The sequence below is a fragment of the Vulpes vulpes genome, chromosome 8 (genome assembly GCF_048418805.1).
Source record: "Vulpes vulpes isolate BD-2025 chromosome 8, VulVul3, whole genome shotgun sequence".
Taxonomy (NCBI): domain Eukaryota; kingdom Metazoa; phylum Chordata; class Mammalia; order Carnivora; family Canidae; genus Vulpes; species Vulpes vulpes.
This window is the reverse complement of record NC_132787.1, coordinates 68,349,343-68,367,584: the sequence shown is the minus strand read 5'-3', so window position 1 is coordinate 68,367,584 and position 18,242 is coordinate 68,349,343. Positions and strand designations below refer to the sequence as shown.

The 18,242-nt window shown below is 35.6% G+C and overlaps 1 protein-coding gene across 6 annotated transcripts in view; it reads right to left on the bottom strand.

The window, feature by feature from the left end:
* CTNNA2 (catenin alpha 2) overlaps positions 1–18,242 on the bottom strand; it is a 1,081,323-nt gene that overhangs the window by 15,449 nt on the left and 1,047,632 nt on the right. For 2 of the 6 annotated variants that reach the window (XM_072767039.1, XM_025994441.2), the window contains exon 18: positions 14,914–15,057. The exons of the other annotated variants lie outside the window; for them this stretch is intronic. In XM_072767039.1, the coding sequence (XP_072623140.1) occupies positions 14,914–15,057 (144 nt within the window). The remainder of the gene's footprint in view (positions 1–14,913; positions 15,058–18,242) is intronic. 6 annotated transcript variants of the gene reach the window in all.

The following is an 18,242-nucleotide window of genomic DNA, read 5'->3' as shown; positions in this document are numbered from 1 at the left end:
GGTACAAGCTTCTAGTTATGGAGTGAATAAGTCATTGAGATAAAAGGTACAGCACAAAAGAAAAAAAAAGGTGCAGCACAGGAAATATAGTCAATGGTATTTTAATAACATTTTTGTATGGTAACAGATGGGGACTGTACTTGTGGTAAGCATAGTATAACACAGAGTTGTCCAATCACTATGTTGTATACCTGAAACTAATGTAACACTGTGTGCCAACTATATGTCATTTGAAATAAAATTTTAAAAGCAAATCAAACCCACTTACCATACCCACTATGGGACTTCTTAACCGCCCCATCCCATAAAATCTGTGCTTTAAGAGTAGTATATTAATATCATTTCTGTCTCATTAACATAATTTCTCCTCATATAATTCATAAAGAATGATATCTTAAGTATAATTCAGAAAACTGTTAGATTTATATGTACCTGGGTAAAATAATCCACTATAATAGCCTAAAATTAGCTCTTCTTTCATTACAGAAATGAGAATTACAAGAAGAAGAAATGGCTATCATTATTCAAGGGTGCATAGTAAATCCAGTAATTTTAATTAAACCAGTTTTAAATATCAGCAGTTATTCCATGTCTTTTTCTAGTTGAATACTTTTTTCTACGTACTCTGGAACAATTCCTGAGTAGACATAGAGTATAGCCTCTAAACCTTTTTCTTTCTTCCTGGTCACTTATTTTCCCATTGTGAGATGTAACCACAATTCTATCACGTATTCAAATAATTTCCAAGCACTCACGGTGTACACAGTCATAGATTTAGGTAGAGGTTTCCCATCTTTAGTCCAATACAACTCAATTAGTTGTAGCCATTAAATATTTAGCTTTCACTTAGATACCACTTCAGGCTCTTGCAAGTTATTACTTTCACAAGGACAACTCCTGACATTTAGAGAATTATCTAAGCTGATATGAAGTTTTCTTTTTTTTTTTTTTTTTTTAAATTTTTTTATTTATTTATGATAGTCACACAGAGAGAGAGAGAGAGAGAGAGAGAGAGAGAGAGAGGCAGAGACATAGGCAGAGGGAGAAGCAGGCTCCATGCACCGGGAGCCCGACGTGGGACTCGATCCCAGGTCCCCAGGACCGCGCCCTGGACCAAAGGCAGGCGCCAAACCGCTGCGCCACCCAGGGATCCCCTGATATGAAGTTTTCTTATTGACTCTTACCAATATTCCAGAGATAGCAAGTGCTCTATGATTAATTCCACCTCTTCCTAAAACCTGATCTTCCTATAATCATTGGCAACACACAATTTTTCCAAGTCTTTAGGTTAAAAACCCAGAATCTTGTGTTATATATCTCGTTCTCTTAGATCTAGCCTCCAATCTGCCATCATATCTTGTTGACAGCATTTTTGCAATCTACCCATTATTTGACGTCACCTTCTCTAGTGTTACCACAGGCCAAGTCATCAAAATCTCTTGCTGGATTGTTGCGGTATCTTCCTCTGACTAACTTCCTTGCTTCCAATCCCCTTTTATCTTCTTTGGTCTATTCTTAAACAGAAGCCAGAATGATCCTATTAAATGAACTCAAATAATGTCACTTATCTTTTCAACATTATGCTGCAGTTCCCCATTTTAGTATGAGTTGAATCCACAGTTATTAGAATAGTCTTCAAGGTCATATAATCTGATCTCCAATTGTTCTTATTATTCCTCTGTTCACTCCTAAAAACAAATCCCTTGTCTATTGCTTAGATAGACCAGTCATGACCACACTTCAAGGACTTTGTGTTTATTATTGCCTCTGCCTAGAATATTTTTCCCATAGAAACTGTAAGGCTTGGTCCCTCATCCCTATCAGATCTTTGATGAAATACCAACATCTTTCTGAAAATTTTCCTTTTAAAATTGCAACTTAATTCCTACCCTATGCCCTTAATTTGCTCTTCTTTCCCTGTTTTATTTTTCCATACAGTCATCACCATCTAACAAATATTTTCTTCTGGGTTTACTGTCCCTCATCCCATGCTATATTCCAAACACCTGAAACAGTCTGGCAAATGGCTATTCCATATAAGTACTTGCTAATTATTATTGAATAATTGCAACTTTACAGATGAGAAATAAGACAATCCTTGTCCAAAGACAAACTAGGCATGATGTCTAGCATGCCTTCCATCTATTCATTATTTCATGGAAATGCCATGCCTTCCATCAATGCCCCATGCCTTCTATCTATTCATTATTTCATGGAAAAGTACCTAAATAATGATATTGGCATGAGAGTATAATTTAGGGACATAATAGACAAAATAAACATTAGCCAAAATGCTATACAAAGTTTATGACATCCTCCTCTTACTGTGCTTCACTGGTACAATCTGGATCACCTTTGCTCAAAAAACACCCACAAATCTAATTCTTTGTGTTTATTGCTTTCTATGTATAAAGTACTGAGTTTTCATAAAAGATCATCTCCCTCAGGATCCCTGGGTGGCGCAGCGGTTTGGCGCCTGCCTTTGGCCCAGGGAGCGATCCTGGAGACCTGGGATCGAATCCCACATTGGGCTCCCAGTGCATGGAGCCTGCTTCTCCCTCTGCCTGTGTCTCTGCCTCTCTCTCTCTGTGACTATCATAAATAAATAAATTAAAAAAAAAAAGATCATCTCCCTCATTAACAGTACCAGCATCTGTGATGCATGACTTGTTTACTAGGTATAGTGCTGGTGTCTTAATAAATGATCTCTAATCTATAAAAAAGTAAATTAAAAAAATATATATATAGTAGATATCACCATCCTTTCTTTTTATATGAGGAAACAATTACAGAAAGTTTTTGTGAACTTGGATTCACAAAATTCATGTCTGGTAGAAATGGGTCTCAGTCCATGTGACATATAACATCCAGTCCTGTTTGACCAGGCAGGTCTACCATAGTGTTTTCCTGCTCTGAACTCTATTTCTGGCTATTGGTGCCATCATCGGGCTGTGTATGAGTTATGATATGTTCTAACTATTCACAAGTATGAGTCATGTGACCAAGCAGTAATAAGGTGAATTTCCCTAAGCCACAATGGAAAAAAAGAGTCACATTTATCTTCCAATTCTGCAATCATGATTCCCATGAGATATGAACTAGACTAGAAGCAGGGACATCATCTACATACTCATTTTCTTGCCAGCAACTAAATTCATCTACGCATTCAAAGAAAACTTGATTAAATGCAACCTATAATCCTCTGTTCCCCCAGCCACCATATATACCACTTGCTATTTATTCACATATTATGAAAAGACTTTATTCAAATTTCTACAATTTAACTTTTGACTCTACCATATATTGGGTACCACAATATGATGTTACACTAAGTTTAAGTACCTGATATGTATTAGTCGTTACCATCACATACACCATCAGACACGCTATTTCCTGTATCTCTTGATTAACAACTAGTTCAACTACCAGGTGCAGCAACATCTTTACATTGCATAGCACAAGACTACCTATCAGAGAAACTGGTCCCAACCTTGCCTGTGCCAGCCACTGACTGTGAAAGTTTTGGATACTGTAGTAACCTGAGCTTCTATTTCTTCAACTATAAAATGGAGATAATACCAATACACTTTCATCAATCATTGAAGTCCAAGTGAGAAAGTAAACTTAAAACACTTTTTAAATTTTAAAAATGTCACTATAAAGTATTATTACATAACTTATGATACCTTTTGGGAATCCTTTTGGAGTATTTATCACAATTTATTAGATCACCTGGGTAACTTAGGCCTAAGGAACTCTGCACAGGTAAAGGTATTTCAATAAGTGCCCAGGGTAGTGTGAGAGGACCATAAGCCCAAGTGAGACAAGCACAAAGTACTTCCAAAATGAGATAAGCTTCCTTCTTCTACCTGACAGTGGACATTGCTAGGAGCAAAGTATGGCTGGGGCAATCTAGTTACAATCTCATTTTTCCCATTTATGGTGAATGGTCAAGAAATATGATTCTCAAAAGAAATATAGCACAGGAACCTTCTGTTTGGGATCCAAAAACTGGCTGTGGAGTGCAGTCCAAAAAGAGATACAGGTTGATAAAAAAATAAAGGCAAACCATTCTTGCAATAGGAAGAGCTAACTCATTCATAGAGCTTTGCTTAATGTTTCTAGCTCCATTTTGATTATGTTCCTTGCTAGGATCATATAATTAGTTAGTCAGCTGCTACTTTGTTTTCAAAAGCTTTGTATATATGTGAAAGTCTTATCTCCAGAGCTAGATTTCTAGATCTGTATATAAACAAGTACTTCCTGGCCCTTTACTGATATGACCTCCACGAGGCTAGCACTACATAACCCATATTGCAACTTGGTATACGTATCCCAGTGTTTAGTCCCTTGAATGATAGATTCTTAGTTCAGGCTGCTTCTTATACTGACCTATAAAAGACCAGCCTACTGATAAAAGTTGATCGATAACTTCTCTTTATTGGGTTAATATACTCTGGATATTTTCCAGATTTAACACATATTAAGCATCCCAGCCAATTTGATCTTTCCTATATGTTACATCACTTAATCCTCACACACCAAAAATATAGTATTCTATTATTTTATTCTCTCCAATAGATGAGGGAACTGAGGCTTAACTTGCCAGCTAATAAAACAATTATCTGAAATACAAGTGCCAGAAATACATGACTTCTGTTCCTGGTGTATTTAGGAATATACTGTATCTCCAACTGCTTTTGAATAAAATAAGAATAAAGTCCAGTTAAGGTGGTTCCCCTGAGAAGCCAGGATACTTCCCCCCTTACATATGCCTGCCAGGGCTTGAGCTGGTTTGGAACCTTATCATCTATTTCTCTTAGGGTGACTGTACTTTAGGGGAAGGAAATGCAGCAATAGCACCAGAAGGCTCCCCTCAATTCAAAACTGGAAATGATTTCTATGGATGGACAACATATTGTATGTTTCTTTGCAAAAGAGGTTGAACTATGCAAGAAACTTTTAAAACCACAGATTAAAGGACAAACCATCCTCAAAAGACTGGAAATGCATGATTATTGCCAAAAATCATAGAAAAATACTAGTGGTTTCTTTTAAAGAAAGCATCAAATCTATGAAATTGGAAGACTTCTTTAAAAAAAGAAGGGACTTTGCAAACTTTCATGAAAATGACAACTTTTAACCAGTGAACAAAGATAAACATTAAAGGGTTAGAGAGAGTTTGATACAGTATCTTGCCCCTACTAAAAACCATCCTTAATATTAAGATGAAAGCTTCCTCAAGGCACAATCCCTATCTTAGAGTCTCTCTGAATCTAGCCTTTGACAAAGTTAAATCACCTCCATATTTATTATAAGATGTAAAGGCTACCTCATTATTTCTTTACCTGATATACTAAAAAAAAAAAATGCCAAGGCGAATTCTTCAAATGCACTAAAGCTACATCTTTGAAAGAAAGAGTGATCTCTGTTATATCTGGATTCACCACCTGTTAGAGCTCTCCAAACTTCATTTAAAAAATTAATGCTAAGCTATGAAACAATCAAGTTCTACCTACAACTTGTTTGGTTTCAAGGGCTCATCCACTAATTTCAGCACACCCAGAATTACTCATCATAAATATTATCTCAAAAACACCTTCATAAGTCATTTGAATTTAAAGAAGACCATTGGCCTGATGCACATCTTAATATACTTTGTAAAGGAAAAAATATAAACTATTGCTTAGCTTTTTTCATACTTTAAAAAAATACTCTTTATCATATAAGGGCTTAAAAATATACAAAGAATGGTTAAATCTATAATGATATGTGAAAAGTATTTTTTAAAAATGTAATAAAAACAATTGAATGATTTTAACCTCAAGACCCTTGTTTATAAAAAGAAACAAGAAATTTTACCTTCTTTAAAACTTTTTTTCGAGCAACATTCCACCAAAGCCCTTAATTGCCTTTAATAGTAGAAATGTCTTTATCTCTAAGACAGGAAGATAAACAAGAAGAGAAGTAGATGGAGACGTTTAAAAGGTGCACAAAGACTATGGCCAGAGGAGGACTGTGATAGATCCTCAGGAGTCTTACCTCTAGGAAAGTGCATATCCATACCCTGCTGCCATGCTGGTAATGGGCATTTGGCAGATGAGTTTGGACCATTTTATTGGTCATCTTCCATACTTCCAGAAGAAAGAAATAAGACTTCATTTCAAATATATGTATATTCAAGGTGAAAGGTCAAGATCAATGAGATCTATACTTCTCATGTAGGGGCAATTTTGCCCCTATTACCCCAGGACACATTAGGCAAGTTCTGGAGACATTTGATGTCACTACTGGGGAATGAAAGTTAATAAAGCATCTATTTTTTTTTAAGGGGAGAATCATTTTTTTATATTTATATTTATTTATTCATGAGAGACACAGAGAGAGAAAGGCAGAGACATAGGCAGAGGGAGAAGCAGGCTCCATGAAGGGAGCCCGATGTGGGACTTGATCCCGGAACTCCAGGATCATGCCCCGAGCCAAAGGCAGAAGCTCAATCGCTGAGCCACCCAGGGATCCCTAAAGCATCTATTAAGGAGATGCCAGAGTTGTTGCTAAATATCTTGCAGTGGATAACTGAAACCAACCCCCCACAAATGGGAATTATCCAGGCTAGGCTGGGATAGACTAAAAGAGCCTAATGGAGCAAGCCAAAAGGGTTTTCTAGGAAAGGGTACAAACTGACTTCAAGTACTGGAAAGTTTTCACCATAGCTCATAAACCTCTATTCCCTCTACGTCCTAGACCAGTATTTTTCAGAGTGTGATCAATGAGTCATCTGCATCAGAAACATTTAGGAATAGAATTATATATTTCTGATCTTAGATGTGGTATCAGAACTATGGAGGCAGAGCCCAGAATTCTCAGGAATTTTTTGTTTATTTCCCATGTGATTCTTCTATACATTATAATGTGAGAATTGCTACTTCATTTCTCTGTCGAGGTCATGTCATTCCCTTCTGTATTGTCAATTATTAATGCTCTTTAAAGGATTCCTCCAGGACTTCCAATGACAAACTAATGGAATCTCTCTATAAGGGTACAGACCTTGGCTGGTTATATTCACTACTGTACATCCAATGGTTAATTGGAGTAGACATGATGAAATAAAACAAGAGGTACCTACATCACCAACAAGAATATCATATTTCAAGAGAGACAAGATAAGGAAAAATAAAATTAGCTACCTATTTATTTAGTACTTCTCCATTCTGTACTGTAAGTGTGTGACATACATGAACATATTTAATTCTAACACAATGAAGTATATACTAATATCATTCTCACTTTGCAGTTAAGAAAAATGGGACTCAGTGAAGTCAAGCAACTTGCCCAAGATCACAAAGCAACTACTGAAAGTCAGAATTCTATTTGTGTTCCATTTAATGGAGGGTATAAATGGGTAAGAACTACTACTCCATGCCTAACTCTCCCATTTTTTCAGGTTCCTCTTATGATATAAACAGAAGCTGTTGGAGTAGGGGGACTGATGTTCCTAGGAAATCCCCTTAAAGGATGCTAACACAGCTAGGAAGCACATCATTTTGCCCTCTCACTTCTTCCTCTATGGAAGATATAAAAGGAGCACAAGCAGTCACCTTGAACCAAAAGATGAACTTGAAAGCAGAAGTCCCATCTTAAGTAGAGCAGACCATAAATCAGAAGGATTCTGGGTTTCTGATGATTTTAAGTTCCCTATTTTGGCCCTGAACTACATATAGATTTAGTTTATATGACAGGAAAATGACTCTCTATTTGGAGGTTTTATCATATGGATCTGAATCTATATCTAATTAAAACATGTGAAAGACTGTACAAATTGTTAATACTATTATCAGGCATTAATTTATGATAGTTAATTAAAACACAATATTTCACATCTAGATATAATTAACATGTTAATGTATCATAACCTTCATGTGGGAAAGCAAATGAAATGAACTCTCACAGTGACCCTTACTTTCAAATCCTTTTAAAAATAAATTATTAATTCAGCTATTTTGGAAGAAGTTTTATATGTTTCTATACCATAATCTTAAAAAAGTCTATGTAATGTACTAGAAAATTTAAGTTACAAAAGAATTAAGTAAGCTAGAAAAAAAAAGGAAGCCGATGTATTAAATACACATTATGTGCTTATTTGCAAGGGAACGGGGAAAAATTCAACATTCAGACACATTACCTACTCTTATGGAGTTCACAGGGTACTTAGGAGACATATCATTAAATAAGTTCTTATACTGCAGTACCCTACTAGGAATGACAGAGAAAACATACCATGCTGGGGAAGAATGTCAAGGGAGGCTTCTTGGAAAGCACTACAGTATGTCAATGACTAACTTGTGACCTCTAGGAAGTTACTTCAATTCCCTGAGCCTCATTTTCCTAATATTTTTAATGGTGAGGACAGTGTTTCCTCCAAAGGATAACTGTTAAAAACATTGCATAGTGCATTTAAAATACTCAGCACAGTGCCTGGAACGTACTGGGTCCTCATTTTATCTTAGCTAATATAATAATGTTATTTACTAGATGCAATTGTCCTATTGTCCCTCTAATTGTATTGCTATTCTAATTTATAAAGCAAAACCAAAAGCTCAGATTAGGAATGTTGCTCATTATCACCCAAATTGTTAAAGAGTTGGTTTCCAAATTCACATCTAACAGCAATACATTGCTTATAATTTTAGTATCTGCTTTAAGAGAACATGGTGTACTCTCACTTATTTTTCAAATATCTGACATCAAAATCATGTGGCTGTTATTGTTCTCTACTTGACTTTTATTCATGTAAAATGCAAGGCCTTAATTAGGTAAATAATTTTGCCTGGAACATCTTTATGTACCACTCAAGATTATATTTGCCTGGGCTGGTGTCATAAACCCAGTAACAGAGCTATATATCCTTAGTTTAAAAATACACACACACACACACACGAATTTTTAAGAAAAGATCTTTAGGTCACCATGCCAAAATCACTTCGCTCAATTAATGGCAGGCACTAGCATTTTACCAGTCAGCTTCTAGTATGTGACAAGATTATCATCTCTACCAGAGCAATTACTGCGATTATCTACAGAGGTGAATATAGAGAGAAAAGCAAGTTCTAAACAAAACTCTCAAAAAAATATAGAAGATTCTAGCAATCTGAAACAGGAGGACTGTGTGAAAAACAGGGAGTTAAATCTATAATCAATTTTCCTTGCTTTGATCTGAGGGTCACCTTCTTCCAGATCAAGGTTCATTCTCATGTCTTGGTTAAATGTAAAATACCTCTCTAGTGCCTTTCTTGCATCTTTGAACACTATGTAACTTTTACATAGACTGATGGGTAGAAGTAATAGCTGTTGTCCATGAGGAAAAAAAATTGGGGAAAAAAGTACTCCCAAATGATTATTGATTTAAACATATAGTTAGATAATTCATATTTTTCAATATAGACCATAGAGATTAGGCTGTATATCGGCATGAATGTTTAATTTCTCCAGTCATGATGGTAATGCTAATTTATACATTTCTCTTTCAATGAAGTTCCCCTAATTAAAATGTAAAAGTAGTCAAATACCAAAAATACCACTCAAATAAACATTGCTCTGGACTGTGTTAAAAAAACTTAGCCCTGAATGAACTTCATTAACTCCTTATATTGGAGCATAAAAATGAAAGATAAAAGATGGTCCCTTAAATGTTGATAATATCATGCCTTTCCTTCAAGGAGATGTAATAGCATCACTTGATGATTATTTACACTTAATACTCACCATTCTTAGAAAAGTTTTTATGCTTAATCAAAACTTAAGCCAATTTTCTCAAAAACATTCTTATACTACCTTTAAATACCATTTTTCCTAAGTTTTTTATTTTTAATATATTAATTTTTCTCTGAAACATTTTTTCTAAGAACACAGAAACATAATGAGTCAGTTTTGTTGGAGAGATTCTGAAACTTGGGGGTACAATGGGGTAGTTACAGATTCTAAGAATGTGCTCTTTACAATCCTGATTCAACAGGTCTTCATTTTAGCAACAGTTCTGCATTTTAGCAGTCTCCTCTCACCACTTGATGGGTTTGGCATGCAGATGGTCCTTTGACCAAGTTGAGAAACACTCATTAAAATCAGAATGGGTCACAGCAATTGCACTGTTGGGGATTTACCCCAAAGATACAGATGCAATGAAACGCCGGGACACCTGCACCCCGATGTTTCTAGCAGCAATGTCCACAATAGCCAAACTGTGGAAGGAGCCTCGGTGTCCATCGAAAGATGAATGGATAAAGAAGATGTGGTTTATGTATACAATGGAATATTACTCAGCCATTAGAAACGACAAATACCCACCATTTGCTTCAACATGGATGGAACTGGAAGGTATTATGCTGAGTGAAGTAAGTCAATCGGAGAAGGACAGACATTATATGTTCTCATTCATTTGGGGAATATAATTAATAGTGAAAGGGAATAGAAGGGAAGGGAGAAGAAATGTGTGGGAAATATCAGAAAGGGAGACAGAACATAAAGACTCCTAACTCTGGGAAATGAACTAGGGGTGGTGGAAAGGGAGGAGGGTGGGGGGTGGGGGTGAATGGGTGACGGGCACTGAGGGGGGCACTTGACAGGATGAGCACTGGGTGTTATTCTGTATGTTGGTAAATTGAACACCAATAAAAAATATATTTAAAAAAATCAGAATGGGTTGGAAAAATGTCTTTAATATCCATACCCCACTTTTTACTTAACTCTACTTTTTACTTTTCTTCATCTTTCTACACATTTCTGACATCTTCAAGTCCAATCAGCACAGAATACACCTATACCTCAAAACTATGGACATTCTGTTTCTCCCCTGAGCTAATCTTTTCTCTCCTCTTCTACCTGGAAAACTTTTATCTATGTATCCATGACGGTTCAAAAATATATTACCCCCTTTATGAAGTTACCTTCTCTTTAGGAATACCCATATCATTTTATATATATTTCTGTTACAGTGATTATTTTAATTTATAATTACTGTTTTGGTTATTGATTATGGGTCTGCTTTCCACATTAATTCCATGCCATTCATAGGACAGTAAATATCACATATTATTTACCCAATAAACATTTGTTGAATTATAATCTAACTGATACCTCTAGAGATATTTAGGATGATAGAGGGAACAGTTGTCATCCTTTGTTATTGTTCTTTTGAGACGAATTTCCAGTATCTCAAATTCTTTTAATAATTTATACTGTTTGGCAAAATTGTATCTAAGTCCTATTTGAACTTTTTTTGGGGGAAAATTATTTCTAAGAGAACACAAACTGAACATGCTATTTCATCATTCCCATATATACAAACTGCTTTGGCTGTGATTTTCTGAGATGATATATTCTAGAAATGGATTTTTATGTCTCAATAGGAAATTAAGAAATATTCCACTGGATAATGTAAACTAAGCCTTTAAAATCTGGGATAGATGATTCTACTCATGGAATTCCAGCCTATTAGAAAAGCCAAAGTAGTAACTTAGAAGGAATTTGGATGGCAGGAAATACAACAAACAGTGCTAAGTGATGTAAAGTATACACTGCAAATCATCTGTGAATCTACAGCACTAGAGAAGCTTTCAAAGATAAGCATGCTTCATTGTCAAAGTGGGCAAATCATGCCCAAATGAATACCCTCTTTCCAAGTGCATTGGGGAAGGAGACTTGCATAATAATCATGTGCAGTTTTAGTGTTTAAACCTTCCCAACATTGGCTATTTGACAGCAGAGTCTGACATAACTCCTGCTCAGTACATAGAGAACTTTTGGTTTGCTTTGGAAAATTGTCCTGCTTATGTGGATTCTCTAGTTTATGGACATTTCTTCATGGCCATCAATATTTCTAAGTGTGTCAATGGTAATATAATCCCTTTCCATTTTTGTCAGAATATCAGAATGTCTCCAAGCTAGAGTCTCTTGTCCCTAATTCCTTCCTTTTATTTTTCTTCTGCAGTTGTGGATATGAGTGATGATATGACCTTTTGTATAACTGAGAAAATGGCTACCTGATTATATCTTAATAAATAATCTTTGCACTACATTCACTTGCAGCCTCCTCAACTCTTCTAAGCAAGTATCATATATTGTAAAGTCACCATATGATTGAGTGGAATGGACTCAGGGAAAGTATGGAGCTGGATCATATGCAAATATTTTGACATGTGGCTTTGATACATGACATATCTAAACATAATACCTCCTCTGCAAGATTTACAATTCCATGGTCTTGATAACCTGCGTGTTGTGCAACAATACAAATCTAAACCACTGTGTTCCAAGTGATTGAAGACTGTCAGCTTCTCAGAAAGCCTTCCCAGTACAATCCAGTCTACCCAACAGTACAGGGTCACATCTTAGTTCTTAGACATGTATTGGCTTCACCTTCAAGTTGACACTTGGCACGTGTCTAGGTACCCCAAAAGTTTGCACATTCATCAGAGCAGGAGCCAGGCCGTACATGTGTTTCAACCCCTATAACACATACCTTAGTACCTCCCAATTTCCTACTCATAAATTCATACCAATACCACAAAGGAATTTCTACAATTCCGCATAAGTAACTTTTAATTTTAAAGTCCCAATGATGCCTAAATCCATCCATTTACCTAGTAGATAAAGATTTTTTTAATCTCAAACAATCAGAACAAAAGTATGGAGCTAAAAAAAACAAATCAATCTTCCGAATCAACACATAGCTAACAACTATCACATGTTTGACATTGTCCATTTAAAAGAATAGAACCCACTTGTTAACCAAATAACACTACATCAAATATAGGGTACATTCTAAAACCTACTTTGGACTGAAACTTTCTTTCTGGTCTATAGAAACGGTATGTCTCATATTAAAATAATGTCTCATTACCTACTCAGTTTTTTTCCCATAAGCAATTTCTTTGAAAAATATATTATAAAACCATACAGTTTTAGAGCAGAGTACTTCAGGATATATCTTGTAGATCATCAATCACGACTTTACAATGAAAACACTGAGGCCAGAGATCTAAGTAATTTTCTTTCAGTTACCTTATTAGTCAATGACAGAAATGGAGCTTTTATTACCAGTGTTAAGACCCCAAATTAATTCAACTTCTGTTACACTTCATTGCTTTATTTATAGCACAATATGTAGTATCATTTTTAAATTAGAATTTTAATACATACAAATGGATTAAAATATGAACACCACTATAAACGAAACATGCACATGAAGATAAACAAGTGCATGCACAATGCATTCCATGATAGACTCTCTGAATTTGCACAAGTGTACAACACAACTGTTCTTAACTCACGAAGTTAAAGATGATTGTATTCCAAGGGTTTGTAAAATATGAGCATTTCTTACCTGGCAGCTGTATGAGGGGTTGATAAAAGACATTAAAAACTTGAGCTATAGTTAGACATTGGATTTTTCTGGCACTGAAGGTTTCCTTCTACCTGGGTTTGAGGGGGCAAGTATTTTTAAAGGAATGTAGGCCAAAGACTTGAGAGAAATAACCTAACATGTAAGACTTTGGTGTTGCTACCCGCATTGCAATATTAAGTTGATTACAGGTGATTATCAATTCAATCTTCCTACTGACCAATTATGGCCCTATCTTCCAATATTGTACCTGAAATCTCTACCAAGAGTCACTTCAGGTTAGAAAGCATAGGTGGAAATATCACTTCAGAATTTGTCATGCTACTCCATCCCAGGTAATGAAAAGAAGAGGATTATCTCTCATGCTTTTGAGTTCTAAGAATGCATAACTTAGTGGGGCAGGAGGGAGAGAAGGTCTACACATAACAGAAAAGCTAATGATGGAAAAGGGCACTTCCTTTTAAACTGCCTCCAATTTTCCCACACCAATATCCAAACATAGTTAACTAGGGATGTATTCTTTGAAAAAAAAAAAAAGAATGATATCCTCTTAACATATTTCCTAATACCCATGACCCACATCAAGAAGCTTTTATCTCACCCCGTGAAAACAAAGAGGGCCTCACATTCTGATGGTCAAACCCTTTTAGAAGTACCCACACTGATGCTGCAACATCCTTTAAAGACTTAACCTCCTCCATGAACCTCCTTTGCCCTTTTATATATAAGCTGACATCTTGACAGTTTTAATAGGCACCCTGGAGGAAACAAGTAAACTGGAGGGAAAATTCTCACTCCAGTTGATCTTTTCTTTCTAAATACTAAGGCATACAAAAAAATTAATCATTATTATAGAAACCCAAATGAAACAAAGAACAGTGACATTTCACAGCTCTTAACTATGAAAAAAATCTTACAAAACAGTATCAGAGTTATGACATGCAACATCAACAAAACAGTAGCAAGTCTGGTTGTGACATCTTGAAATAGCTGCACCTTTACATTACAAAGCTTGCATCTGTTTACATCAAAACCAAGTTTGTTAATTCTTTATGCAACGGTTTCTTCACAATTTTACCCAACAATTTTAAAAGAGCAGACTGATTCTCTCAGCCAACATCAAAAAAGGATATTTTGTGACTCTGTAATCTTTCAAATGAAGAATACATTCTCTTAACTAGCCTTCCTTAAAGAAGCTCATCAAAGGACTACAGAATGGATTCATTCCACATATGCAATGACTTTCAGTCCCAATGGGAAGAAAGACTAAGAAATAAAGGAATGAAATACCATTTCTACTTCTCAAGTTTAGATCATGCTTGAAGAATGTATATCAGTCCTGTGGAATTCTCAACTCATACAAAGAATACATAAGTTGATCCTTTACTCAAAGTTGGTTAATAGTAGTAAAGAAGACTCGAGTGGTCACATCTTTATGTCTTTGAATCCCCACCCACCTGCTTTCAAAATTAATGTTTACAATGAGACAGATTACATCAGAAAGCAAAGTTACTCACCATGGAGGAATCACTGCTTCCACTCCCGATCGGAGCTCCCTCAGCACAGGTTGGGAGGTGGGTAGAAAGTTGACTAGCCCTGCCCCCATCTATGACATCACAATCTACCTCATAAAAGGTAGTGAAAGTGCTCTGAACTCCTGTCTGATTTCCGAGAGATACAGAAAAGAGTGAGTGAGAGAGAGAGCAAGAGAAAAAAAAAAACGTACCCTATTGGGAAGGGATTAGGGAAGTGGAAGAGGGAGTGGGTCATTGGGAGAAAGAGGCATATGAAGGAATTAGGTGCTGAAAGAGATATGGGTGGGCATCATGATATTAAGCAGCCCGGGCATATGAATTCCTCATTGGCTATCTTGAACAGATAAATGGACCATTTGGGAGAAGGAGAATGAAGAAGCACGTGCCTTGTCAGGCATTGGTGGGGACAATCATGGTGGGGAGATTCAAGGGGGGGTGAAACCCCTATTTAAAGCATTGAAGATCACCAAGAGAGAAAGCAAGGGCTGCAGCTCTTAAAGCCTGGAACAGTATGTGGGGAATCTCAGATGTCTTTCTTGGAAGTTCCATTGCCCTGCTGTGTGACCTTCATCAAGCCCTTGGCCTCTGCATCTCCAGTCAGTACATGGTACTAAAAGGATACTTACCTCGTTCATGGAATCACTGAAGAACTAATGCATTCATTGTTGCTACAACTGCAACTCTTTTTACTCTTCCTTTTTGTACCCAAGGAGGGGCTGTGTGACAGGCACATTTTAAAAGATAAGCCAATAACCAATGCCTATCTCTACTTCTGAAAATGTTATCTTTAGCATAAAATATTACTGTCAATGTTGACCAGTTTTTCTGTGTGTACTGAATATAACATGTATGTAAATGGGTTAATCAAAGCCCACCTTCAAAACTCGAGGAAAATCAAATGGGAAGATTTCTGTAACCATAAGGTCCCTACACTGCCACTGTCAGAGGTCAAGTTTTAGTACCCAGTGATGCTAACTGACCAAGGATTTGTGTCACATGCAGTGAAGCTATAGTCATATAGTTATAGCTTAATTTAACCTCTGAGTCCATTTTGGGAGGAGGGGGAAAGCAGGCAAGGTGAGAGAATAATATGGAGAACACTAAGGTCTTTTTTAAATGGAGATTTAGGAGTTACAAACTATGAATTACTCAAAGTTGTCAAGTGGGTGGTAACAAAACAAAAGAAAGGGGTGATATTGAAAAGCAGGTAAGTCCTGAAACCATCCACATGGAAGCCAGATCTTTATCTGCCCAGTGGAATATATGAAAATCGAAACCCACTCATGCCACAGAAAATATTTTAGTATAAGTAATAGCTTACATTTCATGGCATCATAAATGGGTAAGCCCAAAACTTGTTTCTATATGCAGATAAACAATACTCTTTATTCAATTTTTTTATGTTTTAAGAAAATATATTCTATTTTTAGTCCTGCCATTCTTAGCTCACTAAATATATAAGCATATTAAATAATCACAATTTAAAAGTTAAGCAAAATAGGCAGATAGGGAGCATTTTGAAACACAGGTGCTACTAAATTCAAACTGATAATGGATTTGGCAACATCACTCACATGTTTTACTTTAAAATAAATGCTAGACATTTAAAAAAATGTCTTTAGAGAATTAAAGACAATAGAAAAGAAAAAATCTGACATTTATGAAGAAAAAAGGAATTTTTCTTACACTTAATGTTTTCTATACTTATTAGAGGAAGCAATGATAACTCTGCATATGTTTCTCTCACTGTATTATTGTATTTCTGTTTTCAGTAATTCTAAATCTAAGTTCAAATTCTGTATTCAACAGCTTTTTTGTATGAGTTTTCACAATTGGCCTATGAGGCCCTATTTTTACCTATTGGATCATTGACTAGTTGGCTTATCCTTGCTTTTTTATGCTTTTATTATTATAAATAATACCATTTGTTTTAGAAAGCAGGCATCTCCTGACTTTCCCATTATAGGGAATGTGCTATTCATTTACCATAATTCTCAGTTTCAAAAATGATTATTATGTATTAGAAACTTATTTGTTTTATCTCACCTTTCATACAAAATTTAAAGATTATTTTAAGATTATTAATGGCAATTATTCATTCATCCAATAAACACCTTAAAATTTTTACTACCCATCAAAGAAGGCACATCTGCCAATGTTATCAGAATAAAAATGGAGTTAAATGTTTTTTAAATACCGAAAATAAACTAGACTCATATCTATTGATATTCCTTATTATCTATTACTTATTTGGAAATGGAGCATGACTTCAGGAACCCAATGCAAAACTAGGCTGCATCAAAAGGATGCAGAGTGGTGAACTGTGCTGACGTTTTAGGTGAATTTAGTATGATTGATTGTAATAATGTCTTTAGTTATATTAGTTAAAAAATTTCTTTGACACAGAATGCAATGCCAAGATCAGATAATTTCCAACTCTTCTTAAGATCTAGCCTCTTGACATTGTTTATGAAAGCTAAGTGTCACTACAGTTATGAATTTGAAGCATACTTTCTATGATATCACATAAATGGATGAGTTAGCCTTTCAAGACAAGGTATGAAGTGGTTGTAGGATTTCAGTCAAGAGACCCCATTATTGCCCTTCAATCATGAAGTCGTGATTATAACTTCATTCTGATCAGAGATGGATGTAGGATTGATTTCAAAATTTTGCTTGTTGAAAAGTGTTTTTACTTAACTTAGTGCAAAAGATCAAGAAAAGTCAGGTGGAATAATTTGTACATTTCAAAAGAATAATCTGGAGGTGTATTTATAAAGTAATTCATTGTGGAAGACACGATCAGGCAGTTGGCGTGCAGTCTGACCAAGCTGTTATTATCGAAGAGAATTATCTCAGCAAGAGAGAATCCAAATAATTTTGATAGCAACAGATTTGAACTGGGAGTTTCTAGATAAGGAGATTCTATTTTAAGTTTGTTTTATGATAGTGTCTCACACACAGAACCTTGGACTTAAAAGAGTACATGGTTCTTATAAGACGACGCTAACTGGAACTTCTCCAGGAACTTCTCTAAGTTGAGAAATAGATTCGCAAAAGGAAATGGATGAAAGAGGTCAAGATATAGATTGTGCAGATTTGACAGAAGATCTAGCCAGAACTCCAGTCAAGTTCATTATCAGCAAGGCATCTGCACAGATGAAGGTATTCAGAGAAAAGCAATAAAATAAGATACAGTATTGATGATGAAAGAAAAGATTAAAGTCTAAATTAAGTAAGCTTGCCTTCAAGAAAATTGGGTTAGGATGAAATATTTGAAATATATTTATTGCCCACAAAGAAAATGACTG